Source organism: Rhinoderma darwinii, chromosome 4 (genome assembly GCF_050947455.1).
Source record: "Rhinoderma darwinii isolate aRhiDar2 chromosome 4, aRhiDar2.hap1, whole genome shotgun sequence".
Taxonomy (NCBI): domain Eukaryota; kingdom Metazoa; phylum Chordata; class Amphibia; order Anura; family Rhinodermatidae; genus Rhinoderma; species Rhinoderma darwinii.
The window spans coordinates 233700027-233713294 of NC_134690.1; the positions used below are offsets into that span (position 1 = coordinate 233700027).

Consider the following 13268-nt stretch of genomic DNA (forward strand, 5'->3'; position numbering starts at 1 on the left):
GACCCATCTGGTTTCGGAATCAATACAATGGGACTTGACCACTCACTTTTTGACTTTTCAATAATCCCAAGGTCTAGCATTTTCTTGACCTCCTCAGATATGGCTTATCTGCGAGCTTCAGGGACTCTGTAGGGTTTCAAGTGGACCCGAACCTGAGGCTCGGTCACAATGTCATGTTTTATTATACTAGTCTGTCCTGGCAGTTCTGAAAACACGTCTGTGTTTCTCTGCACAAACTCTTTTGTCTCTTGTTTCTGTGGCTTTGCGAGGGATTCTGACACATACACATCTGGGTATAAGACTATAGGGGGTACTTACTGCCACGAGGGTCTCTCTTTCTTTCCATGGCTTAATTAAGATTACATGGTATAACTGCACTGTCTTCCTTTTACCTGGTTGGTAAACTTTATAATTTACATCCCTCACCTTTTCAATTATCTCATACGGCCCTTCTAGCAAGAAATTTGCTTTCTACGGTTGGCACTAAGACCAACACTCGATCACCAGAGTTTAAATTTCTAACTTTAGCAGTTCGGTTATACACCCTGCTCTGAGCATCCTGAGCTTGCTCCAAGTGTTCCTTAACTATCGGCATGACCGCAGCGATTCGGTCTTGCATCAACGTGACATGCTCAATTACACTCTTATAAGGTTTGGACTTTTGCTCCCAGGTTTCCTTGGCTATGTCCAGGAGACCACGTGGTTGTCTGCCGTATACAAGTTCAAAAGGAGAAAACCCTGTGGATGATTGAGGAACTTCACGTACAGCGAACATCAAATAGGGCAGAAGACAGTCCCAATCCTTCCCATCCTTACTAACCACCTTCCTCAACATTCCTTTTAATGTCTTATTGAATCTTTCGACAAGACCATCAGTTTGAGGGTGATATATAGAGGTACGCAGGTGTTTAATTTTCAGCAGTTGACATAATTCCTTGGTGATTTTGGACATAAAGGGAGTTCCCTGATCGGTAAGGATTTCCTTAGGTAAACCAGTACGGGAAAACATGTAAAACAACTCTCTTGCAATGGCTTTTGAAGAGGAATTTCGCAAAGGAACTGCCTCAGGGTAGCATGTGGCATAGTCCAACACCACTAGGATATATTGATGTCCTCTAGAGGATTTGACTAAAGGGCCGACCAGATCCATGGCAATTCTTTCAAAAGGGATCCCAATGATAGGCAAAGGCACCAGCGGACTCCTAAAATGTGGCATAGGAGCCGTTATCTGACACTCCGGGCAGGACTCGCAATACCTCTGAACTTCCGTATATACCCCCGGCCAGAAGAATCGTTGTAAGATACGCTCTCTGGTCTTTTCGCAACCTAGATGTCCACCCAGAACGTGTTTATGAGCCAGGTCCAACACCGTTCTACGATACGGTTGGGGTATCACCAGCTGTTCAATAACCTCCCCACGTATGTTATCTATCCGATACAGCAAATCCTGGTTAACCGCCATGTGTGGAAACACCTTATCAGCCCCTGGATGTTGAGGCACTCCATTTAATACCCTAGTATTTTCCCTGGCTTTTACCAATGTGGGATCGCTAAATTGAGCAGTCCCAAAATTGTTACGTGATACATTTAACTCTGGTATATCAGAAATTTCCTCCTGCTCATCTGTTTCACCAGCAAAAACAGCCAGAGGAAATTTATCAGGCTCAGTGGCCACCCCTACTGCTGGCACCTCAGCATCCTCGTTAAAGGGTTCTGGGCTAATCACAGTGCACACATTAATACCATCATTAACATTTACAGTGGAGGTTACATCTTTCTTCCTCCACAAGTCCCAGAACACTGGGAAGTCTCTCCCCAGGATCACACTGTGCATCAGGGACTTGACCACACCCACTTCATGGCAAGCGGTTCCACAGGAAGTCTCTAGAGTGACCAAAGCGGTGGGGTATTCTTTAGTGTCCCCATGAATGCACAGGACCCCTATACTATGTCTTTTGAATGTTCCAGGGTCTATCAGGCTGGCATGCACCAGGGTAACCAGACTCCCAGAATCCAGCAAGGCACTTACAGTACACCCTTCCACTTTTACGACACACATTTGTTGTTCAGTCTCGTAAACCGTCTCAGCAGAACAAACAGGACGTGCAAACAAGGATATTCGCCTTGCTGCATCACGCTCCATTGGCTCAGTAGTCAGGGGACAATTGGCAGCAATATGCCCAGGTCCATAACACCGCCAGCACTGTATGCCTCCGGTCCCCAACTTGAGACCCTGGTCTGGCCTTCAGTGTCTCTCTGGGATTTCTTCCCTCCGTCTGCTCCCCTTCTGAGCCACCTCCCTTAAAGACATTTCTCACCCCTCTAGTAAATGGAACAGTCTTACCGGGTGCTCCGCACAATTTGCTGTTCCTGGGGTTAGAACATCCAGGCGGTACTTCTTGGAGTAGATCCTGAGTAGCTCTGTACCTTTCAATCAGGTTCACCAGCTGTTCCGCATCTGTAGGATCTCCTTGACCGACCCAACGCTGAACCTTCGGTGGTAAGGAGCGGATGTATTTGTCAAGCACCACTCTCTCCACGATCTGCGCAAGGGTTGATTCCTCTGGCTGTAGCCATTTCCTTGCAAGATGGACAAGATCATACATTTGTGATCGGGCAGGTAGATGTTCCACAAAAGTCCAGTTGTGCACCCGTCGAGCACGCACATTCATATTAACACCCAGACAGGCAAGGATCTCACCCTTCAGCTTGGAGCAATCCTTGGCATCCTGCTCATTGAGATCAAAGTACGCCTTTTGCGGCTCTCCGGTTAGGAAAGGTGCCACCACTGCTGCCCACTGATCTGAAGATAACTTCTCTCGTTCTGCCACTCGCTCAAACACCATGAGATAGGCCTCAACGTCGTCGGTGGGTGTCATCTTCTGCGAAGATGTCTGTACCGCTGCACAAGTGGTTTGGCGCAAACCATGAGGCTCCGCTGACCTCTCCACTGAGGCCTGAATTTGGTCTTGCAAATGGCGATTAATTTGCTGCTGTTCTTTTAAGGCCAGTCTGTGGGCTTCACCCAGCAGAATATTGGTTTCAGCCTGTGCACGCATGGCTTCCTCATGCACCATTCGCTGAGTCACGCTGGCTTCTTGCAGAGCTGTGCTTATCTTCCCCTGGTTGATATTAGCCTGAATCAGCTGTTTAAGTATTTCATCCATTTTAACAGTCCCTTTTTCTAGCCCTGTTGCCGCCTTCACCCAAGACATATGCTTCCAAGCACTCTCGGGGGGAAAACAAAATTGTGTTGTTGCCCCTAGCAACGATTTTCCGCTTGGAGCAGCAAAAGTCCTTTTAAATAGGTGTATGTCTCTTTAAGACCGTGCCCGCATTGGCCACCATATGTGGGGGTTTAGCATCAGGAGAAGTTGGTACAGCGGTTTCTTAGTAGCCAGAGACAGGGACACCGTGCATTAAAGTTCATAACAGGGCTTTGCCTGTGTTTTATTCTTGTCAAAGAAACAGCCTCTTGTACAACAAGGCAAAATACAAAATAAATCCTGCTCGGCTGAGCACTAACTAAACAAGATATTATCTAACTATACCAAGTGCCTTCCTACCAGGCACTGGACACAAAGTAACACAGGTCTTTACTCACATAGAATACAGGCTACTCCAGACTTCGTAGTCTCCGGTCTGAGTCAGGGGTGAGACTGACACACACTGTGTCTGCACCTTTTTATACACCGGCTGCAGGTGCAGCTAATTGAGCAGCAGCCTTGTCCTACAAACAGAGATGGACTAGGGATTGGGGAACCCGCCCTGCTCTTCCCCAATCCAACTCCAGGCCCTTTTTCCGGCTTTTCCTTAAGCCGAGATTGGAAAGCTAGAGCTTTCTATTGCAAAAAAATACTCATTCCCTGGAGCCTAGGATACATATGACAGGATTCTAGGGGAAACGTACCTTCCCTCAATGACTTTACCTGTCACTGTCTCTCAATAGATAGATAGATAGATAGATAGATAGATAGATAGATAGATAGATAGATAGATAGATAGATAGATAGATAGATAGATAGTATAGAAAAGTTTACTGCCTGGTATTTGGTACATTAACACATAAGTCAATATAATTAACGGTTTTAATGTGTTAACAATTTTTGAGGGACAGAACCATTGAACCAAAATGTTGCTTTCATGTTTGTGAAGTAAGATGGTTTGACTTATTTTTGATTACGTTTTTTTTTTTCTTTTGTAACGTATGTGCTCTGAGGAACTATCCTTTGTAAATAGTTTCTTCAGAAATATAATACATCTCTTACCTAAACTGATATCACAGGTGTAGTATTTTATTAGCTATTATTCGATGTTGTCTTTTTTAGCTGTTATTACTGTTATTTAGCTGTTATTATTCAGCAATGAATTTTTGGAGTAAAACCAACAGTCTTAAGTAAACACATTCACACTTTTATTGTACATAGTGACTGTTAGAATAAAGGACAAGTATTGATGCTGACGGCCCCGCTGACAAGAGATGCTTTACTGAAGCTCACTGGCTGCTTGTCTATCACAAAGTTGCGGATGCAGCCCATGAAAGAATTTCTTGTGGTCAAACTTGGAGCAAGCAAAGAATCTAAGAATGGGGAGAAAGTAGAAAAATATCAGAAAATGTTCATATTCAACATAAAGCGATATAATATCCTATAAACATGTATACCTGGCACACCTCCAACAAACACAGGCTCTTTAAGGTTGACAAGCTTTCTATTTAGAGGTCCTACAACGTGGTTTATCTCAGAATCCACATCCAGTTGAACCACATTTGCATCCCTTATAACTGTAAGAATACAGAAGGAGATTCAAAACCATTATAAAATATTAAGAATTATAAATTATTTTTTTCTAGGAACAGAAAGCTGAATGAAAGACACATTAAATAATACCTGTCCATCACATATGGCATTGAAGAAGTTTGAATTCAGTGTCTTCTATGATACATCCCCAACCACACATACACTTCCAGTATGTATGTACATTCCATAGAGGTAGCTATTTGTGTCCCCAGCTCTGGTTGTTATTATACACTTTCCCTAAAGGCAATCTATTCCTCTATCCAAAGGCACTACAATGTTGGGGAGAGGGGAACCAGTCTGATGGTTATTATGCTATAGAGTATGGGTGAGGGGTATGGGTGCAACAAGTACTAGATCAGGCCTTCTCATCCCACGTTCTGGGGAGGTACATGAAATGGCATCACAAAGTGGCCCTATTATGATTTCTTCTATGGGGATTTCTATACACCGTTTAGTAGATACTTTAAGTCCTGTAAGTTATGAGGTGGGGCCTCCATGAATCCACCTTGCTTTTCGAGCATATCCAACAGATGCTCAATCGGATTAACCCCTTAGTGACCACCAATACGCCTTTTTACGTGATTCACTAATGGGCTTTAGGCTAGGCTGACGCCTTTTCACGTCAGCCTAGTCTAAGTCCTGCACGGGTCTCCCGTGCAGGCAGGAGCCAGGGCTCTGCTGTCTGATGACAGCTGAGCTCCTGCTCCAACGCCCGCGATCGAAGTTTACTTCGATCGCGGCCGTTTAACCCGTTAAATGCCGCCATCAATAGCGACCGCGGCATTTAACTTTGTTTACAGAGGGAGTGCGCTCCCTCTGTCACCCATCGGCGGCCCGCGAATGAAATCGCGGGTCTCCGATGGGGTGTCATATTCCTGTTAGGACGCGCCGGAGGCACGTCCTAACAGATTGCCTGTCAGATTTACACTGACAGGCAATAATGCTCTGGTATACGAAGTATACAAAAGCATTATAGCAGCGATCGGAACATCGCACAGTAAAGTCCCCTAGTGGGACTAATAAAATCAGTCATCAAAGTGAAATAAAGATTAATAATAAAAAGTACAGTAAAAAAAGAAATAAAAGTACACATATGTGGTATCGCCGCGACCGTAATGACTCCATTAATAAAGTTAATAGGTAATTTAAACCGCAAAGTGAACACCGTAAAAAAAAAACGCAAAAAAACATGGCGAAATTGCAATTTTTTTCCATTGTCCCCCAAAAAAGTCATAATAAAAATGAATCAATAAGTCCCATGCACCCCAAAACAGTACCAATCAAAAGTACGTCTCGTCCCGCAAAAAACAAGCCCAAAAAATCACTACATTGATGGAAAAATAAAAAAATTACGGCTCTTGGAAAGCGACGATGCAAAAACAAATAATTTTAGTTAAAAAGTGTTTTTATTGTGCAAAAGTCGTAAAACATAAAAAAACCTCTACATATGTGGTATCGCCGTAATCGTACCGACCCATAGAATAAAGGTAACATGTTATTTACGTCGCACAGTGAACGGCGTCAATTTAAAAACGCATAGAACAATGGCGGAATTTCAGGTTTTTTTATAATCCCCCCCAAAAAGGTTAATAAAAGTTAATATAAAAATTATATGTACCCAAAAATGGTGCCATTAAAAAGCACAACTAATCCCGCAAAAAACAAGTCCTCATACAGCTATGTAGACGAAAAAATAAAAACGTTATAGCTCTTTGAATGCGACTATAGAAAAACGAATAAAATAGCTTGGTCATTAGGGCCTAAAATGGGCTGGTCACTAAGGGGTTAAGATCTGGGTCTGGGGAATTTCAAAGCCAAGTCAATACCCTTAGTCATGTTCCTCAAACCATTCCTGAAGAATTTTTGCAGTGTGGCAGGGCACATTGTCCTGCTGAAAAATGAGACTGCCATTGGTGTATACCATTACAATGAAGGGTGAACTTGGTCTGCAAGTATGTTTAGGTAGGTGGTATGTGTCAAAATAACATCCACATGAATGCCGACCCAAGGTTTCCCAGCAGAACATAGCCCAGAGCATCACACTGCCACCGCCAGCTTGCCTTCTTCCTATAGTGAATCCAGGTGCCATCTCTTCCCCAGGTAAGCAACGCACCCAGTCGTTCACATGATAAAGGTAAAAGAGATGTTATTCATCAGACCTGGCCACCTTCTTACATTGCTTCATGGTCCAGTTCTGCCCATTGTAAGCCCTTTCGACAGGGGTCAGTATGGTCACTCTGATCCGTCTGCTGCTACATAGCCCCAAACACAGCAGGCTGTGGTACACTGTATATTCTGACACCTTTCTGTCATAGCCAGCAATTTGTGCTACAATAGGCGCCCATGACTCTTTTGCCTGTTCACCGTTGTCCTTCCTTGGACCGCTTTTGGATGGTAAACACTACATGTCAGGAACCTGCAGTTTTGGAAATGCTTTGACCCATTCTTGTTGCCATCACAATTTGAGCCTTCTTAGTCGCTCAGATCCTTACGTTTGCCGATTTTTCCTGCTTCCACACACAAACTTGAAGAACTGACTGTTCACTTGCTGCCCAATATATCCCACCTCTTGACTGGCGCCATTGTAACAAGATAATCAATGATATTCCTTTTACCTGTCAGTGGTTTACATTATGGCTAAAGGGTGTATATGCTCCTTTCTGCATTCATTATGTAATTTGAATAACGATACCTATTAACTGTAGTTATTTCTGTAAAAGTATTTTAGCCTAGTTTGCGTAGAAGAATATATAGAGATATTGATAATGCACACATAAATTATAGTGGTTTTGATAACTTGCAATAATAAATAATAATTAAAAATGATATATTTATACAAACCTGCAATTCTATGCCATTGTCGATCACAGAGACTCTGCTTCGGAACAACATGTGTAGAGAACTCTTTATTGCCAAACTTTACTTTCACTACAACCTATATTGAAATATAAATATGAATATATTTAATTGGACTGCAATATTATAACAATACCAAATAGCTTACCACTTGCTTAACATCAGTGGTGTATTCTCCATAGGGGCAGATGACACTACTTCTATGGGGCCCATAGTGAGATGAGCCCTATAGCTGTAGTGCCCATAGTGAAATGGGAACCCGTCCTTCTGCTTACATAGAACCATAGCATTTTCCTGCAGCCACCACTAGGGGGAGCTCAGTGCATAGAGATTTTTACAGCTTTCATTGTTCAAAGTAGCTGTATAAATTCATAAGCACTGAGCTCCCCTAGTGGTGGCTGCAAGAAAATGCTATAGTTCTATATCGGGAAGCAGGAGAAGTTTAGAGATGGGCCTTCATCTCATCACAGGCTCAGTCAGACTCTGTATAGTCACACCCCTTTGACAAGGAAAATGGTAAGACCCAGTTGTCAATGTATTCATACAATTCTAGGGGAACATCACAATGTTCTAAAAAAATGCGTTCCAGAATTGTTATTTTATGGGGATACAAGTATCTACTAGAATAGACATGTCAGGAATGGTGACACTCCCTTTTTAAGCCGGAATCATTAACAGGGAGTGCACCTTAAAGCAGTTCCCCCCTGCATAGGGGAGGCACATCTTTCACACGGTGCATCAATATTAAAAGAGCTCCCCTTATAAAGATCTATTATAAGGGCTTGAGAAAGGCTATTGTCTAGCCAAAACGTTGCCTTCAATGTATCGTGTGTGTATATATACCATTTGTTCTGGCATTGAGGGATATAATGAATACAGAATGGTTAATCAACTTGCTGTAGTACATACAAAGCAAAGTTAAAATGACAAAATATCTTTACAAAAATATCATTACCTGTCCTTCCTTCATGTGCAGATTTAGGTATTCACCGTTTACATTTTGAATGTGGAATAAAATACCAGAGTTGCTTCTAGGGCGAACTTCTACTACAAATTCAAATTTCACCCCGGTATGGAAAGATTCCGCTACAAAGAAGAAAATACATTACCATAAGCCAGAATACATAAGTGGTCACCCATAAGGTGGCCATCTACATTTTGTGTAAACGCTCGATCATCTGCTGGTCGTATCGTTTTAAAAAAGTAAAATATTATTGTTGTCGGCCGCATATCTCCCTGTGTAAACATTATCATGTATGGGGACGAGCGATCAGAGTAACGACCGCTCGTCCCCATCCATAGCTCCATGTGACAGGAGCAAAACGAGCGTCGATCAATGATGTCTCGTTGATCGGCGCTCGCTGCACCGGCTGATTATTTTTACTGTGTTCATGCTTCACTGGCCTTGGTGGGATCAGATGTCATTACAGTCAGGTATGTGCTGTGCTGTATTGACTCACATGTTAATATTAAAGAAATGCTTTAGTCAGACAAACCAGACAGGGCCTTACTGCTGTATAACACAGTGTTTCAATTCACTAGGTCATTACCCAGAATGACATATCCTCCTTCTGAAGAAATATAGGTCCCGGATTCCATGGGGCCTTCAAAACAAGGTGTCACACTGAATGTCTGGGATGGAGTTGATACAGAGCGCCCATTCAGCTGCAGGTCTCCAAGGCAGCCATTGAAACTGTACACTGAATTGATCTAAAAGCAGGCGAAACATATGTAATGAAATGGACATTGACAACTATAAATGTATACATTGCTACAAATTGACATCTTGTCTATCAAATATACAAAATATGTTCTGAAAAGGTAATATTTAGATTAAAAAGAGTATATATAATATTTTTGGGTAATTTTAATAAATTGCAGCAACACCTGCCTCTCTATTTAGAGCAATAGAGTACTGATTATTTAGTTACCATTAACATCGCTATTTTTAGTTGGCAACAATTATATATTGCTACTTAAAGTATTAAATGTCATCAGTTAATATTGATGACAATTGTGTTTATATAAAGTGTTGCTGATCCCCTAGCTTATAAAATATGAACATGACTTTCCACTATGTCTAGTTTTCTGATCATGACAGTCTAGGTGTCTTCCCAGGTTTATGTCATGATCTCATCACACCATCCTATGCATAGGTAAATACGTCCTCTGGTAGATATAATATGATTAAAACTCTGATCATGCAATTAGAATGCTCCGATCCCCAAAAAAAATGCAGGCCAGGAGAACCCAAGTCTTTGCCATAAAAGTTTTTGGAGGGTGGATATTTGAGTGTACCTGCACATTTTTCATAGCTTTCTCAGGAGCTACACCTCCTACGTAAAGAGGTGCCTCGACATTCCACCCAGCATCAGCAGCAGGAAGCCGATCTTCAAGCACTCGTAGACCATCAATTATTAGTTTACCCTTATTCATATCACGGACACATATTATCTAGTCATAAACATAACAGTTTATTAGTAAGATGATGAACATACATTATTATAAGATTAATACATCAGACTATTATATTATATAAGGCATGTGTTGGTCGAAAAAAAAATCCTAATTCTGTTAAGACATTAACTGTAGAATAAGGGTGTGACTGATTCAGCCCCTGCAAATATGACCGAAATCTAGTAGTATAGACTTAATGAGGACCTGCCACCTCTCCTGACGTCTATTTTACGAAATACTTGTGTTCCTCATGAAATATCTATTCTGGAGAATATTTTCTTAGAACTCTACTTTGTGCTGTTGCTCTGTGATTCCTCCTAGAAATGTATGAATAAATTGACAACAGGGAGTTGCCATTCTCCTTGTCAAAGGGGTGTGTCCCTACATACTCTCACTCTGTCCGCACTGATTGGACATTGTCAGACTGTGTAGGGACACACCCCCAACTGCTAACACCCAGTTCTCAATTTATTCATACATTTCTAGGATGAATAACAGAGGAACGGCACAACATGGAGTTTTAAGAAAAGACTCTCTTGAATTGGTATTTCATGGGGAATACAATTATTTACTAAAACAGACATATTAGGAGATGTCATGTAATTTTTAATCTATGCCTCTGTTATAGCAGGCTTACAACCTACCATCTTTAACTCTATATCTAGAAATATCTATAGGTTTTTTTTTTTGTTTAATTAAGCCATTACACTGAAATCTATCTTGGATTTGTCAAGCCATAGTGAACTTCTATTTTCATCAAGTCAATACTAAAGTTTACATGTAAATCTGTTTTTCTAACAGATGTAAATAAAGATACCCTTTGTGGTAATGTGTTTCATCTATCCCCTATTGGTCAATTACTATGTAAACATCCACCACAACACTAATAGATTAATAAAAAGCTATTTCTTCTCAAGTGGTTATGACTTACAGTGTGCCACATGCCATCGTTGTACTTCTCTGGGCTCTTAAGTGTTAGCTTTTGTTGTTCAACATTGAATATAAAGTGTAGTTGGCCATTAGCAAGGAAAAGAGTTACAAAGTTGCTTTCATCCTCATCTGACACATAGAAGATCATTCCATGGGATGAATGTGTTTTTAAGCGGAAAGATAATTCAGACCTGTCAGATAAATAAGAATGCATTGATCAACATTATCTCACACTACAATGTCCCCCGTATAAATGAACCATCACCTCAGCATATATTACCGAGTAACCGTTATAAATTATCTATCACCCTCAACGTTTTTCAAACTACTTTTGGGCATGGATAAGCCACTCAATTTGCCCGAACCAAGTGTGGTCCCCATAATGTAGGTCAACAACTTACGTGTGATTGAATTGCTTAGGAATGTGTTTGAATTCATGGCGACTGTTAGCGGTTCCACCATAAAGGTAAGCATTTCTGACTGCTTTTGGTCTGCTGGGTGAAGAACACTGAGAGAAAACGTCAGGTTGCTCCTCTGTTTTTATGTTCTTAGTACCAACAATGCTGTGTGAACTATCTACTTTATGTTTTCCAGTCTGTGTTAATGTAAAGAAAAATGGAAGAAAGTTAACATATATGTAAAAATGAGTAACTAATTTAGAGCCTTCTTTAATTTAGTAACATAATGGCACATTAAAGGAGCATCTTTGTTGCCCAGCCATCCATGACTGTTGCCTGACAAGAATGTAACATTTTACGTCATCCATAACAACGTTAAAACGGATGTATAGTTTATCGTTGACCTTTTCCTATTTGACGCAGGCGAAGACTTTTCGGCTACTGCTATGCTGTATCCTGCAAATTATATATTTTTTCTATATCCATATTTATTAGTATATATTACTTACTCTGTGCTTTTGTTTTCCCTTGGCTTTTGAAGAGTTTTTGCCACGTTTATGGGTGAGAGCAATCGGGGGTGCCTCAACAGGACATCCGTATAAAGACACTTTTACTTTTTCTGTGTATTTCTGAAAGTCTTCAACTTCCACATCTCTGTCAATCCTATGGAACAGCAAAGAAAAATAAATATTAAGAACACATCAATGACACTACTGACTTAAATTTTAGTTTTACTCTAAAAAAAGTGTTGTAATAAATAGCTGGTATATTAAAATATATATTTGTATTATGTTTTTATTGCCTTTGTCTCCCACAATATCGTTTCCTTCTCAATGTTGGAAAGAAAACAAAGACCTTTGCTTGCTGTACAACAGTCTGGTTGTGTAGTCTGCACCACACCAGCTTAGTTAAAGGGAACCTGTCAGCAGTTTTGAGGCCTCAAAACTGCTGACAGAGTGATATGGGGGGGTTTAAACTTACATTTCTATGCTGTAATTATGTTTCATTTCCCAGGTGCGCCGATCACAAGTGCCGCTGAGGCGGGACTTGATATGCAAGAGCATGCTACAAGCCCCACCTCGATACTCTGAGTGACAGCAATAGCGGTCTCCTGATTGCTAGCCAGCGTTGTCAGTCAGAGCATAGAGTGGTGCTTGCAACCACCGCGACAACGGAATCAAACGGCGATTTCTCGCTCATGCAACAAACATGACTGAGAAAAAAGGTACGATTAAAATTACCTTCTCCTCCTCTATATCACCCTGTCAGCAGTTTTGAGGCCTAAAAACTGCTGACAGGTTATTTTTATTAAAGGGGTTATCCGGGGACCAAAAATTGCATTGAAATAATATATTTATGTGAAAAGAAGTAACTTACCAATATATTTTAATTTAAAATTCTGTACTAAATGGAGCAGTTCAAACCTCGTGAATTATTCAGTAAGTACTGGAGCTTTTCTAATAGTGATGACGCTCTGACACGGCCCCACGTGACTGAGCTCTTGCTTCATGTGCTATTCGTGAACATGACCGCAAGGGGCTGTCACATTGCCTATTGCTTGAGTCCCGAGCAGAGCATCAGCTAGCACTTTGCTCGGGGACTCCAGTACTGCTCCCGACGTCATTTTCCATATATAAATGTAAGGCGAAAGAGGCAGCACTCCAAGGTTCAAAAAATTTAAAGTTTATTCACCCATCAGTGAAAAAGGTGCAACGTTTCAGCTGCTCAATGCAGCCTTTGTTATGCCCTGGAGGTTTTTGTTCTACTGTGCTGCCCATACACCTTCTCTTGGACATTTTCCATATATAGACAGTGACGGTCACCTTGG

At 41.3% G+C, this 13268-nt stretch overlaps 1 protein-coding gene across 1 annotated transcript in view; it reads right to left on the reverse strand.

The window, feature by feature from the left end:
• Window positions 1-4397: 4397 nt before the first annotated feature.
• LAMA4 (laminin subunit alpha 4) overlaps window positions 4398-13268 on the reverse strand; it is an 80862-nt gene continuing 71991 nt past the window's right edge. The window contains exons 32-40 of the mRNA XM_075862291.1: window positions 11950-12103; window positions 11444-11637; window positions 11044-11233; window positions 9954-10109; window positions 9206-9365; window positions 8611-8741; window positions 7641-7734; window positions 4664-4783; window positions 4398-4579 (exon numbers count right to left, since the gene is read on the reverse strand). Coding sequence (XP_075718406.1) covers window positions 4434-4579; window positions 4664-4783; window positions 7641-7734; window positions 8611-8741; window positions 9206-9365; window positions 9954-10109; window positions 11044-11233; window positions 11444-11637; window positions 11950-12103 — 1345 coding nt within the window. The 3' untranslated portion in view covers window positions 4398-4433. The remainder of the gene's footprint in view (window positions 4580-4663; window positions 4784-7640; window positions 7735-8610; window positions 8742-9205; window positions 9366-9953; window positions 10110-11043; window positions 11234-11443; window positions 11638-11949; window positions 12104-13268) is intronic.